General features: G+C 41.7%; 1 protein-coding gene across 1 annotated transcript in view; it reads left to right on the forward strand.

The window, feature by feature from the left end:
* Window positions 1-21,870, forward strand: part of LOC125454164 (probable E3 ubiquitin-protein ligase HERC3) — a 58,365-nt gene that overhangs the window by 18,840 nt on the left and 17,655 nt on the right. Inside the window, exons 11-16 of the mRNA XM_059651127.1 lie at window positions 1,147-1,249; window positions 2,632-2,824; window positions 3,340-3,497; window positions 5,909-5,989; window positions 12,399-12,461; window positions 16,758-16,850. Coding sequence (XP_059507110.1) covers window positions 1,147-1,249; window positions 2,632-2,824; window positions 3,340-3,497; window positions 5,909-5,989; window positions 12,399-12,461; window positions 16,758-16,850 — 691 coding nt within the window. The remainder of the gene's footprint in view (window positions 1-1,146; window positions 1,250-2,631; window positions 2,825-3,339; window positions 3,498-5,908; window positions 5,990-12,398; window positions 12,462-16,757; window positions 16,851-21,870) is intronic.

Here is a 21,870-nt window from a genome sequence, read left to right on the forward strand (position 1 = left end):
CAATTTGCTGTTGTTGATGCAGCAACGGTTATGTAGGATCAATTTTAATTCGAGAGGCTCTGCCCTTCACGAGGACTAATGAAGTTAAATGCTGACAATGTTGGGCCCAAACTTTGCCATTCCATCAGGGACCGTTCCTAATGACTACCTGCCAGGGAGGAATGGTGGAGTGGAGTTATAGAGTCATAGAGAGTCATCCATGTGCAGCATGGAAACACATACCTTAGTCCAACCCATCCACACCGAACAGATAACCCAATCTGACGTAGTCCCATTTGCAAGCATTTGGCCGATATCCCTGTAAACACCTTCCTAATCAAATACTCATCAAAATGCCTTTTAAATGTTGTAATTGTACCAGCCTCCACCACTTCCTCTGGCAGCTCGTTTCATACACGCACCAACTTCTGTGTGAAAAAGTTGCCTTTCATGTCCCTTTTAAATCCTTCCCCTGTCACCTTAAACCTGTGCCTTCTAGTTTGTGACTCCCCTACCCTGGAAAAAAAAACTTGGCTATTCACCCTATCAATGCTCCTCATGTTTTAAAAACCTCTATAAGGTCACCCCTCAGCCTCCAACACGCCAGGGAAAAAAGCCCTAGCCTATTTAACCTCTCCCTATAGCTCAAAGCTTTCAGCCCCAACATCATCTCTATAAATGTTTTTCTGAGCCCTAGCTGTAAAAAAAAATCACCAATTCTCTTTATCAGATCACTTTACTGGGATCAGTTAGCTCAGTTGGCTGGATGGCTGGTTTGTGATGAAGAATGATGTAAACAATATGGGTTGACTTTCAGGCTGACATTACCATGAAGATCCCTCCCTCTCAACCTTTGTCTGTGCCTGAGATGTGGTGGCCGTCAGGTTAAACCAACACCAGTCATCTTTCTTTAGTGAGAGAGAAACCTTCTAGCTCTATGGGTGATTTTGCATTACCAGGTGGTAAAAGTGAACAATTCCCCAATGAAAGTGAGTGTTCGAGCTCCAACATATCATATCTCTTTCTGTTTCAAATGACTTATGTAGATTTGGTTGGGCACAAACATACAGTGCTTCAAATGAATCTATATCATCAAAGAAGCCAATACAATATTGTATTGTTTCCACAGTGCATCAATAATCATTCTTACTATGTATTTCAAAACAGCAAGAATGGCCATTTCAAAATGAATGGAGAGACGTCTGGCCTGGATTTGTCTGCAATATATCAGTGCTTTGTGAATTTGGCAAAGAACTCCTTAACTTTGCAGGTAATGTTACAGACTAATCAATCCCATAGCTTCTCACAGCTGAAGATGCTGCAAAGTACTTTCTTCCATCCCTAAGCATCTCTGATTCATTGAAGGGGATAAAGGGAGAGAAGACACAAACACAATAGCTATCAGTGGAAAGGATAACTATTGGGGTTAAAGAGTGATAAGTACCCTGGACCCGATGGAATACGTCCTAGAATTTTGAAAAAAAATAGCTACAGAGGTAATGTAAATGTAAATGTAAATGTAAACACTGGTGGTAATCTTCCAAGAATCCTTAGATTCAGAGAGATTGTGATAGACTCTAGGACCAGAGGGCATAATCTCAGAGTATGGAGTTGTCCATTTAAGACAAGATGAGGAGGATATTTTTCCATCAGAAGATAGTGAATCTGAGGATTTGATTTACTGCGGAGGGTTGTCAAGAGTGGGTCATAAAATATATTCAAGGCTGAGATAAACAAATTTTTAATGTGTAGGGGAATCAAAGATTATGGGATTAAGGCAGGAAAGTCGAGTTGAGAATTATCAGATCAGCCATGATCTAACTGAATGGCAAACAGACTTAATGGGATAAATGGCCTACATTTGCTCATGACCTAACTCGGAATATTCTGCTTGCAAGGCAAGGATGCTACCAGGTAATCCAAGATTCAGCCCTTTCAGGTTCAGTGAGACACCATTTCACTGTGCAGGTAATGCTGGTAAGAGAGCAGTGGAATTAGTCAATCTTTCATGGGATGTGGAAAATTCTGGCCAGGCTAACATTTGATGCCCATCTCTAATTATCCTTAATTGTCCAGCTAGGTCATATAAAAGGGTAGCTTTGGGCAGCTCATTATGAAAGAACACACAATGTACATGCAGAATCATGATAGCAGGAATGGAAATCCTTCATTTAGTAAAGGAAAATCATATAGATGTTGGCCTTAATTGCAAGAGTATTACAGTAAGGTTACTGAGGATTTTGAGGGTGTGGAAGTGGGGTGGGGGATGTTGTTAATGAATCCTTGAGCCTTGACGGTCAGGAGCACAGGAGAAAGGTGAGGCTCCAATGGGGTGAGGGGGTGTTGGGGAGGAGGGGAGAGTGCAGAGATGAGTATAGTGGGCTAATGTACTGGTAAAGTGCTGAGACAAGTTTAAGAAGGTTTCAGAGTGTTGGGATGTGTTACCTTTGAACAATCTAAAGCTACAATGGACAGATTATAGGCCTCTTAAGCAATTGAAGGATAGGGGGAAAATGCAGAAGAGCTGAGTTGAAACAGCCTTCCCCCGTTCCTTTACCTTGTGGTCTTATTTTATTGCTCCAAGTGGATAAAGTGACTTTTAATTATTGTCAAGGACTTGCACTTCTGTTGCTGATGTTCACAATTTTACAGGTGAAGAAGGCAGTTGAGAATAACCTGATCCCATCGTTACCCCGATCTCCGACTTGTGTGGAAACATTGCGAGTTTACATTATAATACCAGAACTCATTGCGGTTCTGACAGAGCCAAGGGACTCCGCATTGCTGCTGCAACATTTAAACAGATCCATTCTCTCACTTGAAGAGAGTTATTTTAAAATTCTTGGTAAGATTTTCAGACATTTTTCTAAGGATTTAGATGCAATTAACAGTTGCCATTCAAAGAAAATAATTAAGAAATCAAACTGGCTTTTGCAATTCTTATAATCCAAAAGTGGCAATGCTTCAATATGTACTTCACTGATACAAAGTTCATCAAGGTGCTCTGAGGTGTTGAGAAATGCAATATATATAAATGCAACTCTTTCTGTATTTTCTATACTGCCTTCAGAGGCCAGATATCTTGGGTGACAATGACTGGACAGGATGCCGAAGCAGTAAATCATCTCCTGATCAGAACTTTGGGGGAAATGCTACATTAACCCAGTTTCCATTGAAGGTCAAACAGCCGATCCAGAGCTCTTTGGGGGAAAGTATCAGCAAATTGAATAGCATAACTGTTTGCAGGATGGCAACCACTGTTCTATCTCTAAAGCTCTCCATCCTGTTCTGTGTGATCGGTGACCAAGTAGGTGGCTGTGTTTTATTTTATGCAAACATTTCTGTGTCATTTCTTTACAGAATGCTGGTGGTGTACAATGCCTTATCATTTCTTCATGCGCCTTGTGAGGATGTATCAGAAGGAATCATGTCACCTTCTTCAACTCACAATGACAGGCACCTCATCATGCAATCCCCAACTACACAGTTCATTGAAAATCTTACAAACACTTTATAAGGTGGGTACAAGTTTTCCTTGTGATTCTGGGCCTTTAGGTGGATTGTGCCCCTGTTTGGGGATGAATCTAATGGCTTTCTCACCGTACAATCTTCAACTGAATCCTGAAACCCTACTTCTTTGATCAGTTGCCTCCTGTCATTCTCCTTGTTACGGTATTTGCTGCTTATTTTCTTCCATGTGTTTTCTTCTGTGCAGATGTTTTAAGAACATAAGAACTAGGAGCAGGATGTGATCGTTCAGCCCTTGATTCCGCTCAGCAATTTAGTACAATTGCAGCTGACCTCATCTCCGTCTCAACTCCACGTTCTTGACTGCTTTCTCTCACCCTTCAACACATTACTAATTAAAAATCTGTTTATCTCCTCCTTAAATTTACTCAATATCCCAGCATCCACTGCACTCTGAGATAATGAATTCTACAGATTCATGACCCTTTGAGAGAAGTAATTTCTCCTCATCTCTGTTTCAAATTTGCCACCCTTTATCCCAGAACTACTATATCTCCTTTTGATTGCCCTACATCTTTTCTATTCCTTCTTTATCAATCCCCTTTAACATCTTATACTCCTCAAGTAAATTTCCTCTCATTCTTCTCAACTCCAGAGAGTATTGGCCTAAACTGCCCAATCTTTCTTCAAAAGACAAATTCCTCAGCTCTGGAATCAATATTTTACTTGATGTGGAGGAGCATTGAGAATTCAAAATAGTTTAGAAGGCAACATGACAACACTGAAATGTAGATTCCATCATGCAATATTGCAGTCTCAAAATTAACCTAAAAGTGATTGGATGAGTTCAACTTGGACACCCATTTTGCAACACACCTAAGTTTACTCTACACTGATGTCAATGGTAGGTTAAAGTAACATTTGACCCAGACTCTTCCTAATATTAACCTAAGTTAAAATTGTGACTTTTTAAAACTACTGAGATTGCGAAATCACAGACAACCGTTTACAGTCTGCTTATGTGGTGGCTAGAATCTTGTGATGCTCCCAGGAATGGGAAACAAGAGGCCAGTGAAACTGAATAGTGCGAGAGACTAAGAATCAGGCTCCCAACAACAGGATGGAAATTTGCAACTAAATTCTCGGAACTTTAAAGGCGTTGGAACTGTCCTATAATAGGCAATGAGAATTGCTTTTTGCATACATCTACATGCGGTCACTTCCATGATCATTAAAAGACCAGCTCACCACAAATAAGTTCGCATTTCCAATCGTGTCCTCTTCCACAAATGAGCAACTTGCGCCTCAAGATTCCCTACTGCATTTAAAGAGGTATACAGCAAGTGAAATGCAATTCTTGCTGACTTTGGAGCGAGTGACTGCTGTTTTCTCCTCTTTGAGGGCTGTTCTTCCATGCCAGGCTATAATTGACAGTTGCTGCACAGGCCATGGTAGGTGACTGAGGGAGGGAGAAATACTGGTGTGTAATGGGCTCATGTGAAAGAGACTGGCCAAGGGTGGAAATTATTGCTCTCATTTGGTGGCTTCACTATGATATATTGCCCACAGTATCCAGCAATGCGCAGGTTAGGTGGATTAACCCTGGGAAGTGCAGGGTCACAGGGATAGGTTAGGGGGTTATGTCTGTGTGGGATGCTGTTTGGAGGGTCAGTGTAGATTCAATGGGCCAAATGGCCTGTTTCCACACTGTAGGGATTCTATGATTCATTGCCAGTCTCTGTATTATCATCAAAAACCTCTAATAGCTTAGTTAAACATGATTTCTCCATAATATATCTGTGTTGTCTTCTCTAAATTAACAAATATTTGCTCAAATGACTACTTATTTTGTCCCAAATTATCGTTTCTTAAAGCTCACTCCACACCCAAGATAAGTGGGCTGGCCTGTAATTTCTGGGCTTTTTACGTACAGACAACCTATTGTATGGTTCCTCTTTACCAATTTTAAACCCTTTATGTGTCTGAACTTCCTCCTGTTTCCCTCAACTTGTGTATCATTTTCTCTCTTGCTAAAGATAGAAGCAAAATATTCTTGCTTCCTCATCTTATTCTCCATTCCATTTGTCATCTTGGGTGCTCTGGATTTGTTTTCACTGCCTTTGTCTTTCATGGGACAATATCTTGACTGTGATCAAAACATCCCTTCTTTAAGGCAGCCTGCGTTCACTTACAAGATAACAAAGTGTGAAGCTGGATGAACGCAGCAGGCCAAGCAGCATCTGCGTTCACTTACAGTTTTGTGTGATTCAATAATGATGGGTCCGTCTATACTGGAAACCCAAACATTTAAGAGGAAAAGATTGTGTTAGAGAGCTTTTGGAGCAATTGGTCCAAAGTTATGCATTCCTCTCAAGTACCCTCCACTTCCCCATAGTATGTCTTAAATTATTTGTGTACTAAATCTTGAATTATTAATCTATGGTTAATTATTTTCCGGCAGGTAAACTTGAACAGAGATGTAAAGATTCTTGAAGGAAATTTCTACATTCCTGTCATGAAGGTGTTGAAGGACTCTTTAACAGTAAGTGGACGAATAATCCAGTAAGTGGATGAGCTGACTGATTCCAGCGCTCTGTTTTTTTTTAAGATTGGATTAGATTCCCTGCAGTGTGGAAACAGGCCCTTCAGCCCAACAAGTCCACAACCCCCTTGAAGCCTGCCACCCAGACCCCTCCCCTAAAACACACACACCACTGAACACTACGGGCAATTTAGCATGGCCAATCCACCTAGCCTGCACATCTTTGGACTGTGGGAGGAAACCGGAGCACCCGGAGGAAACCCATTGATTAAAACAATTTGCAGCGTCACAATCTATCACTTAGCTGTATTTGCTGCCACAGCCACCTCCCTTCAGAATATGCATACATTACTGGTAGGTCACCGGTCTCAAACTAGACGGTACTTTCAGCACTATATCTCTGTCAATGTATGCATGCAGATTCAATTCCTTAAAAGTTTGCTGCTTGTTTACTTTATGTTCTGCTTCTTTAAAACAGCACCAAGAGTTTTATATCCAGCTGCATTAGTTCTCAGTCTCTCCACTAGACATTTATCTGTTGTCACATTCCAGTTTAATATCCTCCAAGACTACTCGTGGATTGCAGAGAGGTTTTACACAGGCTGTCAATGTTTAAATCAGCTAACCTCGAGCATGATAGGGTCCAAACCACAAACTGAATAAAGGATGAAATCCTTCTCCAAGTCAGTATTTCAATTACCAAACCTGGAGAATCATTTCACTTTGTACTCCCAACTCACAAAGTAGTGCGACAAGTTCAAGACAAAGTAAATGTCCTCATGCAAGTAAGAACACGTACTTGTGCTTAATGTTATTGATTTAGCTGTGGGATTGGTCCCTAAAGAACCAAAAAGCCTATCAAATAAAAATTAAACTTGATTACTCGCAAGTACCTTCATTATTATGAAATAAAGTACACCCTCAACTTAGACAGCAACTCCAAGGGAGGCTATAAATTTATAAACAAATAGTATTATACCATTCACTTTGTATCCACATTAACTTACTTGCTGTGCCACACTTTGTCAGACACTGCACATTTGTATTTGTAGTTGGAATGCTGCATGTTCACATTCTTGTAATAGGAAACTGCAGATCAAGATTTGACACTGAAATTTCTTCAGGGCAATTTCTGAAGACCTCCTAGACTCTCAACCGTATTCTTTGCTTTCGCAAGTGTTACGAGTTCAACTTATGGTAATACTGAACTAGTCAGATCCCAGAACGAAATGTGGCTTAACAAAATCAAATAGCCTAACATATCAAACGTTTTACTTTTGCTTGTTTAATGTGGTGGTCAGTAACTGAGCACATTCACAACAGGCAGCCAAAATACTTTCTAACAAGTTCATTACAAGGGGCAAGCACAAACTATTTTATACCATACCAAGTATTTGAAATGATCTTATTACAAATATCAGAAATAAAGATTAATTCTTTTACACTCAACAATAATCCTACAGATAGTCAACATTTACCAAAGAGCTACACTGTTTCCACTTTAAAGTTCCTTGTCAGTGGGCACAGCAGTACTTGGTTTCTTTCCAGCAAACTTCTGCTTTCAATTGATGTCTTTTTCATTAGTTGATGTCTCTTCCTGAGATTCTTAAACTTCTAATATAGTTAGCGATTTCTTTACAATGATTGCTTCAACTCTTTCCAGAGATGTCTGCTTTGGGAGCTGATCCCTCACTGACATTAGCCACTCAACTCCTTTTCAGTCCAAAGTGCTTGGGACACTGCTTAGTCAACAGCCTTTACGCCATGTTCTCCTCCCTCTCACCTTGAACTTCAAGGGATTAACCAGTTGGACTTTTGTGAAAACCTGAGTTAAGTAGTACATGAGGATCAATGGTCAGCACAACATTGTGGGCTGAAGGGCCTGTTCTGTGCTGTACTGTTCTATGTTCTATGTTCTATGTTCTATGTAGCTTTTCCAAAGTTACAATGAACGATCTGGAGAATTCCTCCAAAATTTCCTCCTCTATAAAGTGATCTTTCACAAAATTCCTAGTTTCTGAATCAATCTTCAAATGCTCATCAGCTTCCAGCCCTTGGTCACATTTCAGCTTCAACCTTTCATCCCCACATAACTTTCCTGAAGAAATTACTTTTTTCTAGCATTCATGTTAAGGGGTGGATCTCCTATGCCATTTTCCTTCTGTAATTTCAGTGGAGCTGGAAAGAACTGGAAAATAGGTTTGGGTTGGTTTTTGAATGCTGTGTATGATTTTGCATTCAATGAGAGTCTTTCAAAATTGGTCGCAATTTCAGAAGGAAGGGTGCCTGGAGCAGAGGTTCTAATTTACAGCATGGGCTGTGGAGATAGTAGCACGGAGGCGCCACCTCTGGCAGTCACGTGTAATTACAATGTGAGTGGTTTCCATTCTAAATGTGATTTGTAGAAAACATGGAAAAATTCAATGCAAAATTGTAATAAAAATATCAAAGGAGAGGTTTTGTAGACGTTGTGTATGTGGTTATAAGCTGTCGAATATATTGTTACTCATTAGTGTTTTTAGACACTTCTAACAGAAATATTAAAGGATGCTTCACATTTTATTAAGCCAATCTTATGAGTGATTGTTTGATACAAAAGTTACGACGAAAGATAAAATCAGAGAACTTTACAGGTCAGAAGGAACATATTCATCCCCTCGTGCCTGTGCAAGTCCATTGAAAGAGTCATTATATTTAAGCAGACTCTCCCCTGTTCTTTGATCCACCAGTTTCTTCTTTCTAAATATTTAACCAATTCTCTTTCAAAGCTGCAAATGAATCTGCTCTGCCACCTATCCATTGTACATTGGTGCATAAATTAATTCTTATTTCCTCCATGGTTTCTTTGTCAAAGATGAGCTTCATTTTATAACCCCTTAGCTACCTTCTAAGAACTTTGCCTGATGAGTGAGCAGTGCTACAAAGGCTTGTGATTCCAAATAAACCTGTTGGACTATAGCCTGGTGTCGTGTGACTCCTGACCTTGTCGACTCCAGTCCAACACCTGCACCTCCACATCATATCTACCAAGACCATGAGGACATGAATGACAAGCAATATTCCAAGGCCACAGGCCCTACCATTTCACTCTGTTCCCAGCCACACATCTGTGTTTGATTATCTTGCAGACTGTGAAACTTGTTTAGAATAAAGTACATTTTCCAAAAGGATTATCTGACTACTTCAAAGCCTGCTGGCAGGTTTAGACCTTTTCCTAGAACTTCTAAAGCCCACAAGTTGTTTCTAAGACTTGCTCAAACAAAATCAGCTCTAAGCGGTAAATAAGACTAGATTAATTCAGGATATCTGATCAGCATGAACGAGTTGGACCGAAGGTTCTGTTTGTATGCCGTAGAGTTCTATGACTCTATGTAGAAGCATCTGGACTTTTAGATGTGCCACTGCCTTCAGGAAACACATGTGTGTGTGATCTCCTAGCCCTGTTTCCATCCCTCATGATAAAGGAATGAATGCATCAGTGTTAGAGTGTGCATGCATGTTGGATTTAGAGGCAGGACATGTGAATTTGGGCCTTGGCTGCCATTTTGAATGGGGTGAATATGCTAAATCCTGTATCTAATGAACACAGTGGATGCAGCTGCAGTCCTCTGTTGTATGAAAGAACAGAGAGCATTAAATGCCAGAGATTAAAGGCTGGTTGGACAGAGTCCAGTCATATAATTTACTCATCAGAGTTTTATTTCAGCTCACACAGCGCAAACTCCAACAACACTGATATATGTAAGAGCATGGAACAGTACAGCCCAGTACAGGTCCTTTGGCCCACAGTGTTGTGCCAACCTATTGTCCTACTAAGATCAAGCTACTCTACATAACCTACATTTTAGTATCCTCCATGTGTCTACCCAAGAGTCGCTTAAAAGCCTCTAAAGTATCTGACTCCACTACCGCCGCCGGCAGTGCATTCCACACGCCCACCTCTCTCTGTGTGAAGAACCTACCTCTGACATCTCCCCTATACCTTCCTCCACTCACCTTAAAATTATGCCCCCTCATAGTAGTCATTTCCACCCTGGGAAAAAGTCTCTGACTATCCACTCTATCTATGCCTTGATATTGCTGCATTTGTTAGCACCAAGGGGCATATGTGATAAGCTGTAGAGAAATGCTGACGCATATGCTAGAGAGTAAGGTTCATTTAAAAGAGTCCGCATACGTGTCTTAGAAAAGATTTGGAAGTGAGGTAAAGAGAGAACTGCCAAAGCCCATTCTTCCCTGCCCTTCATGGATCTAATAACGAACTGTCTCCCCAGTCCATCCTCTCGTTGGTTTGTTCTCCTCCACCTCCACATTGCGCCTCAGCCCATTCTTTTACTTCAAAGCTCTGGATTTGACTTAGAATTTGTTTATGTCATAGTGAAATGTTTGTTAATTAATTCTCACTCTTCCTTATTTTTATTTTACTGTTTTTAGGTAAAGGCTGCCAGGTTATTTCCTGCCAATTCTCAAATTATCATTAACGAGGTCTATATTATGTAAATGAAATAATATGAAGTGAATAGTGATTTACAGCACAGAAGCAGACTGTTCAGTCCAACTTATCCATGCTGACCAGATATCCTTAATAAATCTAGTCCCATTTGCCAGCATTTGGCCCATACACCTCTAAACCCTTCTTATTCATATACCCATCCTGATGCCTTTTAAATGTTGTAATTGTTCCAGCCTCCACCACTTCATCTGGCAGCTCATTCCATACATGCAGAACCCTCCGCGTGAAAAAGTTGCCCCTTAGGCCCCTTTTAAATCTTTCCCCTCTCACCTTAAACCTATACCCTCTAGTTTTGGACTCCCCAACACCAGGGAAAAGACCTTGTCTATTTGCCCTATCCATGCCCTTCATGATTTTATAAATCCATAAAAGTTAACCCCTGAGTCTCCGACGGTCCAGGGAAAATAGCCCGTCTATTCAGCCTCTCTTGTAGATCAAACACTCCAACCCTGACAACATCCCTGTAAATGTTTTCTGAACCCTTTCAAGTTTCCCAAGTTTCTTAGGGAGATCAGAATTGCATGCAGTATTCCAATAGTGGCCTGACTAATGTCCTGTATCAATACAACATGACCTCCCAACTCTGATACTCAATGCACTGACCAATAAAGGCAAGCATACGAACTGCCTTCTTCACTATCCTATCTACCTGCAAGGAACTATAAACCTGCAGTCCAAGGTCTCTATGTTCATCAACACTATCCAGGATTTACCATTAGGTATATAGCTCCTGCCCTGATTTGCCTTTCCAAAATGCAGCACCTCACATTTATCTAAATTAAACTCCATCTGCCACTCCTCGGTCCATTGGTCCATTTGATCAATTTCCCATTGTACTCTTAGGTAAGCTTCTTCGCTGTTCACTGCATCTCCAATTTTGGTGTTGTCTGCAATCTTACTAACCATACCTCCTAGGTTCACATCCAAGTCATTTATATAAATGACAAAAAGCAGTGGACACAGCACCAATCTTTGTGGCACCCCGCTGGTCACAGATCTCCAGCCAGAAAAGCAACCCTCCATCACCACCATCTGTCTTCTATCTTTAAGCCTGTTATGTATCCAAATAACTAGTTCTGGGGATTTATCCAATTTGTGCATTTTAAGACACCTAGCACCTCCTCCTCTGTAATATGGACATTTTTCAAGATGTCACTCTTTATTTGCTTGCATTCTCTATCTTACACATCCTTTTCCACAGCAAACACTGTTGCAAAATATTCATTTATTATCTCCCCCATCTCCTGCAGTTCCACACAAAGGCGGCCTTACTGAACATTAAGAGGCCCTGTTCTCTCCCTAGTTACCCTTTTGTCCTTAATGTATCTGTAGAATCCCTTTGAATCTCCTTAATCCTATTTGCCAAAGCTATCTCAGGTGCCCTTTTTGCCCTCCTGATTTCCACTTTAAGTATACCCCTCCTGCCTTTATAGTCTTCTAGGGATTCCTTTGATCTCTACTGTCTCTACCTGACATATGATTCCTTCTTATTCTTAACCAAAACCACAATTTGTCTAGTCATCCAAAATTTCCTACACCTACCAGCCTTGCTGTTCACCCTAACAGGAACCTACTGTCTCTGGGCTGTCGTTAGTTCATTTTTGAATGCTTCCCATTTTCCAACCATCTCTTACCTGTGAACATCTGCCCCCAGTTCAGCTGCTGCTATTTATTTATTATTATTCATTGCCATTATATTTATTATTTTTGAATTGGACTGGGTGAGAGTGAGTGAGTGAGTAAGATATTGCCGGCAAGGGTGAGAGTGGTAGAGCATGAGCAATAGCAGAGATACAGTGGAATGTGAGATGGCAGAAAGAAGATGATGAGGCCAAGAAGGATGAGACACCCTATAAAGATATAATCACTGATGTTTGTTTTATGTTTTCTTTACAGTTAATGAATGGCTTTAATGTTCCACAAATTCACCCTCAGTCCTACTTCACAGCACTTCGCATGGTGAGCGGTGAATTTTGATCATTCTGTTTTATCATTTTCTCCTCCATTGCATAAAGCAGGGGGAGGCAATGGCCTAGTGGTATTATCGCTGTACTGTTAATCTAGACACCCAGATAATATTCTGAGGACCTGGGTTCAAATCTCACCTCACCTCAGCAAATGAGGAGTTTGAATTAAAAAAAAAGAAGCCTGGAACTAAGAGCCTAATGATGACTGTGAATCCATTGCCAAAAAACTCATCTGGTTCACTAATGTTCTTCAGGGAAGGAAACTGCCATCCTTACCTTGTCTGGCCTACATGTGACTCCAGTCTCACAGCAATGTGGTTGACTCTGAACTGTCCTCTGGGCAATTAGGGATGGACAATAAATGGTGACTGCCTAGCAATGCCCCCATCCCATTAATGAATTAAAAAAAGATAAGGCAAACAAAGAAAAGTGACTCCCATTAGTTGATAGTACAAGTGCTGGAGACACAGATTTAAGATTTCAAGTGAATGATGCAGAGAAAATGTGAGGAACAATTCTTCAGAGATAATAGGAACTGCAGATGCTGGAGAATCCAAGATAACAAAGTGTGGGGCTGGATGTACACAGCAGGCCAAGAAGCATCATGGAGCACAAAAGCTGACATTTCAGGCCTAGACCCTTCCAGGCCCGAAAAGTCAGCTTTTGTGCTCCTAAGGAACAATTCTTCCCTTGATTAGTAATACTGATCTGAAATATTTCCCTTTGAGGATGGTGAAATCAGAAACACTCAAAGATTTCAAATGGAAATTGGATGGGAACTTGAAAATAAACTTGCAGGGCCATGGGGAAAGTATGAGAGAATGAAAATTTTTGGATTTCTCCGTGGAAAGTCGGCATTGAGTCGATTGGCTAAATGATATACTTCTGCACTAAAAATGACTACAGTTCTCTGTTCACCACCAACCCTTTCCGTCGCATTCACAGTAGGATTATAGCAGGTGATCACAAGTTTCCCCGTTGGTATTCTATTGAAATAGGTTGAAAATGACAACCGATTGCAACATCAAAGAAGGATGACTCCAACATACTATCCCACCCACATTTCCCAATGGCAAGCCCTGGATGAATTGTACCAGTCTATATATTCTGACAGCTCAGAAATGTACCAGGCACTGTAAAACAAGAACAGCTCTCAACTCTTAACCCTTAAATGATTAATCTGATTCTGAATGTATCAGTAGACTTTTGGGAGTGTCATCTGTCCCTCACTGAGTCATCTTTAATGTTGTTGAAAATAGACACTTCCTGTGAAGCTTTTCATCTTGCACTCATCGGAACATTTCACAAGAATGCACATTCAAGGGGAAAGCTAACATTTACATTACATGAACAGAGAGTACTGAGACAACATGTATAGAGCTGCATGTTCACAGCAGGCCACGCAGCAGCAGAGGAGTAGGAAAGCTGATGTTTTGGGTCTAGACCCTTCTTCACAAATAGGGGAGAGGAAGGAAGATTCTAAAATAAATAGGGAGAAAGGGGGGAGGCGAATAAAAGATGGATAAAGGAGAAGATAGGTGGAGAGGAGACAGACAGGTCAAGGAGGCGGGTTGAAGCCAGTAAGGGTGAGTGTAGATGGGGAGTTAGGGAGTGGTTAGATCGGTCCCGGGAGGACGGACAGATCAAGGAGGCGGGATGAGGCTAGTCAGAAGGAGATGGAGGTGGGGCTTGAGGTGGGAGGAGTGGATAGGTGGGAGGACAGGTTAGGGAGGTGGGTATGAGCTGGGCTGGGTTTGGGATGTGGTCAGGGGAGGGGAGATTTCGAAGTTTGTGAAATCCACATTGATACCATTGGGCTGCAGGGTTCCCAAGCAAAATATGAGATGTTGCTCCTGCAACCTTTGGGTGGCATCGTTGTGGCACTGCAGGAGGCCCAGGATGGACATGTCGTCCAAGGAGTCAGAGGGGGTGTTGAAATGGTTCGCACCTGGGAGGTGCAGTTGTTTGGTGCGAAACGAACTTAAGTGTTCCACAAAGCATTCCCCAAGCCTCCACATGGTTTCCCCTATGTAGAGGAGGCCACAACGGGAACAGCGGATACAGTGTACCAGATTAGCAGATGTGCAGGTGAACATCTGTTTGATGTGGAAAGTCTTCTTAGGACGTGGGATGGGTGTGGGGGCGAGGTGGAGGGGCAGGTGTAGCACTTCCTGTGGTTGCAGGGAAAAGTGCCGGGTGGGGTGAGGCTAGTGGGGAGTGTGGAGTGGACAAGGGAGTCACGAAAAGAGTGGTAGCTCCGGAAAGCAGATAAGGGTGGGGAGGGAAAAGTGTCTTTGGTAGTGGAGTCAGATTGCAGATGACGGAAGTGTCGAAGGATGATGATCTGGAGTTAGGTGGGGTGGTACTTGAGGACGAGGGGGGATTCAGTTTTGGCAGTTATTGCGGGGAAGGGATGTGAAGGATGACTTGTGGGAAATGTGAGAGACACGGTCTACGGTGTTCTCGACCACTGGGTGGAGAAGTTGCGGCCCTTGAAAAACAAGGATATCTGGGATGTCTGGGAGTGGAATGCCTCATCTCTGGAGCAGATGCAGCGGAGGTGAAGGAATTGGGAATAGTGGGTGGCCTTTTTGCAGGAAGGTGAGTGAGAGGAGTACTCCAGGGAGCCGTGTGAGTCGGTAGAGTTCATCCAACTGTACACCTTGTTGTCTCAGATTCTCCAGCATCAGCAGTTCCTACTATCTCTGTAGCAGAGAGTGCTGATTGGTAGGCAAGTAGACAGTGATTTGTGGAGCAGTTGCCACAGAGTATGTACCCATTAATGCAGATTGACAGTTTATGGCCAGTTTTGTTACATTTTAAAACAAGATAGCTTATTTTTATGAGTCAGTGCATTGCCTGAGAAATTAACCATTGGGTAGCTGTCACATGTTTGATTGAAAGAGGCACAACTTGTTTCTGTTCGCAAAGAGCAAGGTCTTGTTAACCGAACAGTGTAGCTTCCAGTACACACAAGTACACTACACTGTGCGCCCAGGAGATAATCCTAAATATGTTGTCATGTACTTATTCACCCATTCAGGGTTATTCAGCAAATATTTTCCAATTGCAGAAGCATATCTAATGTTAGACATTATGTTGCAAGTTTTGCAAGCACAGGCTGTTGGGTTTGTTTGGTACCTTGCTTGTTGTAAACAGCTGAAGGTACAAGCTGTTCAGTATGGAATCATAGAAACCCTACAGTGTGGAAACAGGTCCTTCGGCCCAACAAGTCCATTAGGACTCTCAGAGCATCCCAAACAGACACATCACCCTATAATCCACCTAATTAAAACTAGGGGCAATTTTCAGTATGGCCAATCCACTAGCCTTCACATCTTTGGACTGTGGGAGGAAACTGGAGCATCCGAATGAAACCAACAGAGGCACAGAGAGAATATGCAATCTCCACACATACAGTCACTCAAGGGTGAAATCGAACCTGGGTCCCTGGTGCTGTGACGCAGCAGTGCTAACCACTGTGCTGCCTAATCAGGATCTATTGGTTTTTTGGACATTTAACTGACATGACTAACATCTTACCATATACACAATTCTCAATTGTGTGGTACACATAATGTCTTTGATGGTTTGTGGTGAACACCCTTCTTATTGCTCCTGCATTGTAACACCATAAAGCAGCTAGCTTCACCAGTTGATCAAACTTCAAGATATACCAAAGTTAAAGTGAGGGACTGTTGAGAGTGATCCTGACATCTGTAGCACTGACCATTTGAATCTCCCCTCTTTCTGAGTTTGTGCCTGATTCTCCCATTTGTTTAGGTTCAGCAACTTAATATTTTCACAGCTGTAACTTGAAATCTCAACAGATCCCATTTACCAAGTATCTTCTTGATTGCTCAAAATGGAATTTTTTTAAAAAAACTGAAGATCCCTGTACTTAGTATTTCAAGTAAATTTGGTTATAATGGTTCTCCGAACTTCTGATGTATTTCTACACTATCTTGAGGAATTTTGGGCACTGTATAAACTAATGCTTAGAATTAAAGTTTTTTTTTCACCTTGCCACGATAGATTCCCCAATTTTACTTTGGAGGAATTGCTATCTGTCAGTTCTTCAGGGAGAGATCTTTGTGGAGATCAGATATTTGCATTGTTCCACATTCATAAATAAGTGGTGATCTGGAGCAATAAGACAACATTAAAGGAATACTCTTAAGTTGTGGAGGGTGTATTTCGATTAGGAATCATTTGTTACTTTAGGAAGAATATATAAATATATGTAATTGTGTTTTGTGAACATACAGTATTTGTGTTTTTTCCATAGGTTGCACAGCAATTAAAGCCATATCCATGCATCTTTGATTTGGAAACAAAACTTGCATTATTGAATCTGGAATGCAGAATACTTCAAAATAAAGTACGTATTAAGAACATAAGAACTAGGAGCAGGAGTAGGCCATCTGGCCCCTTGAGCCTGCCCTGCCATTTAATAAGATCATGGCTGATCTTTTTGAGACTCAACTCCACTTACCCACCCAATCACCATAACCCTTAATTTCTTTACTGTTCAAAAATTTATCTAGCTTCGCCTTAAAAACGTTCAGCATGGTAGCTTCAACCACTTCACTAGGCAGGGAGTTCCGCAGATTCACAAACCTTTGGTTGAAGAAGTTCCTCCTGACCTCAGTCCTACATCTGCTTCCCTTTATTTTGAGGCAATGCCCTTTAGTCCTAGTTTCCCCTGCTAGCGGAAACAACCTCCCTGCCTCCACCTTATCTATTCCCTTCATAATCTTATATGTTTCTATAAGATCTCCCCCTATATTGTGCTTTGTAACGTGTATGCTGATAATTGAGTAATTGTAAGTAATGTTATGAACTGAAGCATGTTTTAACATCTTCTTCAAGATAGTGTTACAAGTTGTAGTAGGGAAGCTCAGTCTGTTCACTACGTTTTCCTTATCTGCATGAGGATTGATCAATTTTGGTGGTTCCCCCAACTACTGATATCTTCAGAGTATTGCAGGGTCTGTGGCTAAGGTACTGGGAGTTGCTGATGTATTGTTTCTTCAGGGCCCACCAAACTGCCACCTCAGGTAGACATAAAAAGAGAGAAGTTATAAAAGAAGGAGTACAGCTGGCAAACACAAGGAGAGCTATAAATTGATGAGCTGGAGTGTGAAGGCGACCAGCACACAAATGTGAACACAAAAGGAAAACATGCACATGGAGATAGAAAAAGGAATATAGAAAATTCTTTGTGAAGAAAAATGTTATCCTCAGGACGAGGTCCATTTCTCTGTTTAGCAGAAAAAGTGACAGGAGTTCTTGGAGGTAATGTGTGAACTCTCTGTGGCCAGGATTCAGAGTCCCGAAGGCTGTGTTACCTGCTTCATACCCAGGTTCAGGACATCATATCAGGGATGTAGAGGGATTTGGGGTGGGAGGGAAAAGATCCAGTTGTTGTGATCCACATAGGTACCAATGATACGGGTGGAAAGCAGAAAGAGGTTCTGCTGTGGGAATATGAGCAGCTAGGGGCTAAGTTGAAAAGCAGAACCAAAAACATAATGATCTTAGGATTACTACCTGAGCCAGGAGCAAATTGATAACAGAGTCTACAAGATTAAAGATGTAAATGCGTGGCTCAAAGATTGCTGTGGGAAAAATGAGTTTGGATTCATGGGATATTGGCACCAATACTGGGGAAGGAGGGAGCTGTTCCAATGGAATGGACTCCAACTGAGTCATGGTAGGATCAGAGTCCTGGCAAATCACATAACTAGGGCTGTAGATCTGTGGGTAGGTGGGGATTGTAAGAGAAGATAGGGGTCGGGCACGGTTTGCTTCAGTTGCATGGAAAATTAGGGAAAAAGTCAAAGGTGGGGAGAGATCAGCAGAGGTTATTACAGAATCCAAACAAGTAATAGCATAGACAGTAAGGAAAGGGTCAGGAATCTAACTTCAAGCACAGAATGTATGGCGACAATTATGAGAATGGGGAAGTCAACGCAGGACTGAGGGTGTTGTACTTAAATACACACTGTATACAAACAAGGCAAGTGAGCTTGTAGTGTAGATTGAAATTGGCAGGTACAATGTTGTGGGTATTGTAGAGATGTGGCTGCAAGGGGATCCAAGGATACACATCCTTTCAAAAGGGAAAGTAGGTGAGTGGGTGGGGAAGTAGAGTGTAGGGGTTGCCTTGTTAGTAACAAATGAAATGAAATTGGTAGCAAGAAGTGGTATAGATTCAGAAGGTGCAGCATCTGTGTGGGTTAAGTTGAGGAACACAAAGGGAAAAAGACCCTGGTGCGAGTTATGTATAGGCAGTAGTCAGGATGAGAAGAAGAAAGTGGTTGGAGAAAATCAGGTTTGTATGGAATCTCAAGAAAGGGAATTCATGGACTGTCTATGAGATTGTTTTTGGAGCAGCTTGTGATACAGCCCACAAGGGAACAGGCAGTTCTAGATTTGGTGATGTATAGTGAGGCAGACTTGATTAGGGAACTTAAGATTGAGAAACTCCTAGGAGGCAGTGATAGAATTCACTGAATTCTCGGTTTGAGAAGCTGGAATCAGATGTAACCGAATTACAAAGCTAACTACAAAGACATGAGGGAAGAGTTGAGCAGATTGGAAGGCGGGCCAAGCAGGGAAGACAGTAGAGCAGCAATGACAGGGGTTCCCGGGGGTAATTCAGGAAGCTCAGCAGAAATTCATCTCAAGGAAGAATAAACATTAAGGATGAGACAACCATGGCCAACAAGGAAAATCAGGGACATAATAAAAACAAAAGAAAAAGCATTGTGGTGAAGTTTAGCGGGAAGCCTTTAAAAACAGCAGAGGATAAGTTAAAAAGCAGTAAGAGGGCAGAAAATGCAATATCAGAGAAAGCTTGCTAGTAATATGAAGAAGATTGCAAGAGGTTTTATAGATATCTGAAAGGTAAGCGAGAGGCAAGACTGAACAGTGGAGCATTGGAAAATCAGGCTGGAGAAGTAGTAATGGGGAAAAAAAGGGTGGATGAACTGAACAGGTACTTTGCATGTGTTTTCATAGTGGAAGCCACCAATAGCATACAAGAACTTCAAGAAAGTTAAAGGGAAGAGATGAATGCCATGGCTAACACTAAGGAGAAGATGCTGAGGAAGTTGAAAAGATCTGAGATGGAGAAATCATCCACACCAGATGGACTATACCCTAGAGTTCGAAGGAGCAGGCTGAGGAGATTGTAGAGGCATTGGTGGTGATCTTTCAGGAATCACTGAGGTCACGGTGTTTCACAGAGGACTGGTAAATGGCCAGTGAAACACCTCTGTTTTAGAAGGGAGGGTGACAGAACATAGGAAACTATAGTCTGGTTAGCTTGATCAGTCATTGGTAAGACATTAGCGTCCATTATCAAGGATGAGATTGCAGAGTGCTTGGAAGCGCATAGTAAAAAACGACTGAGACAGCATGGCTTCATTAAGAGGAGGTTATATCTAACAAATCTGTTAAAATTCTTTGAGGAGGTAATGAACAAATTAGACAATGGAGAGCCAGCGAACATGATCTATTTAGATTTCCAGAAGGCCTTTGACAAGGCGCTGTACAAGAGACTGCGAAATAAATAAGAGCCATGGTGTTAGGGGCAATGAACTGGCAGGAATAAAGGATTGCCTGACTGGCAGAAAACAGAAAGAAAGGATAAGGTTGTCTTTTTCAGGAAGACAGCCAGTGACTGGTGAAGTTCTGCAGGGGTTTGTGCTGATGCTACAACTATTCACGTTATACATTAACGAACTGGATGAAGGAACTGAGAGCATTATTGCTAAGTTTGCAGGTGACTCAAAAATGGGCAGAGGGGCGGGTAGTGTTGAGGAAGTGAGGAGGCTGCAGAAGGACTCACATAGGATAGGAGAATGGGCAAAGAAATGGCAGATGTAACACAATCTGGGAACATGTGGTTACACACTTTGGAAGGAAGAATAGAGACACAGACTCTTTTACAAATGGCATGAGGCTTTATAAATCCAAAGCACAAGGGGATTTGGGAGTCCTAGTTAAGGATTCTCTTAAGGCTAACAAGCAGTTTCAGCTGGCAGTTAGGAAGGCCAGTGCAATGTTGGCATTCATTTCAAGAGCACTAGAATAAAAGAGCAGAAATGTAGTACTGAGACTGTATAAGGCTCTGATCAGACTGCAGTTAGAATATTGAGAGCAGTTCTGGCCCTTGAGTCTCAAGAAGGATATGCTAGGATATGCTAGCCTTGGAAGAGGTCAGGAGGAGGTTTACAAGAATGATCCTGGGGATGAACAGCTTGTCATATGAGGGATGGTTGAGGACTCTGGGACTGAAATCAATGGAGTTTAGAAGGATAACAGGGAATTTCATAGAAACTTATGGAATACTGTGTAGCCTGAATAGAGTGGAAGTGGAGAAGATGTTTTCACTAGTAGGAGAGACCTGGACACAAGACCACATGCTTAGGACAACCCTTTAGAACTGGGATGAGAGGGAATTTCTTCAGCCCAAGTGTGATGAATCTGTGGAACTCATCACCACCCAGGGGTGTGGAGGCCAAGTCATTGAGTGTATTTAAGATGGAGATAGGTAGATTCTTGATTGGTAAGGGGAACAAGGGTTATGGAAGAAGGGAGAAGAATGGGGTTGAGACACTTATCATCCATGATTGAACAGCAGTGCAAACCAACGGGCCAAATGGCCTAATTCTGCTCCTGTGTCTTAGGGCCATATGGTCTTATAGAACTAGTTATAAAGGCCTGTCATCTGGAAAGCTTTATGAACAGTTTGCAGGTGATAAGTTTCTGAGTGTTTTCTCAAAAGTGGCCAAATGGTAAGCCAGGGTGTTGAAAATGCGCTTTGAAAAGCAACAGCATCAGGGCTGCTCAGCAGCAACTGCTGTGTTCATCCAGCTTCACACTTTGTTATCTTGGATTTTCCAGCATCTGCAGTTCCCATTATCTCTCAGCATCAGAGCTGTCGTGACTCAAGGGAGAATTCAGAGAAGCATGCTTTGCTGACAGTAACTGTACTTTCAAAACCTGAAAGAGAAATTTTTTGTCAGTTGCCACACCACTTAAACAGTGAACAGGATATTGTAGAATGTTATGGCAATGTAATGCCATGTATCTCTGACAAGAGGAACTATACAGCTGCTTGTGGTTCTGTCGGACATAACTTCACAGTGACTATTTTAAAGTGAAATGTCCCTTTTGTTTAAAGTACCATTTTCTTGTGTGACATGATTCATGTTTAAGTGCGAACTCCAAAACATGTAATCTTGTAGGTAATTTCTCCTTTTGGATGAATCATGCAGTAAATCAATTCACTTTCATTTCAAGTTTCTTCATGATGTGTATCGTGAACAGTTAACAGCTGGTTATTTGTCTATCAGCCACTTGGTAACAGATGCCAAAAATTAAGTTGG

This window comes from Stegostoma tigrinum, chromosome 1 (assembly GCF_030684315.1).
Source record: "Stegostoma tigrinum isolate sSteTig4 chromosome 1, sSteTig4.hap1, whole genome shotgun sequence".
In the NCBI taxonomy this organism is placed as follows: domain Eukaryota; kingdom Metazoa; phylum Chordata; class Chondrichthyes; order Orectolobiformes; family Stegostomatidae; genus Stegostoma; species Stegostoma tigrinum.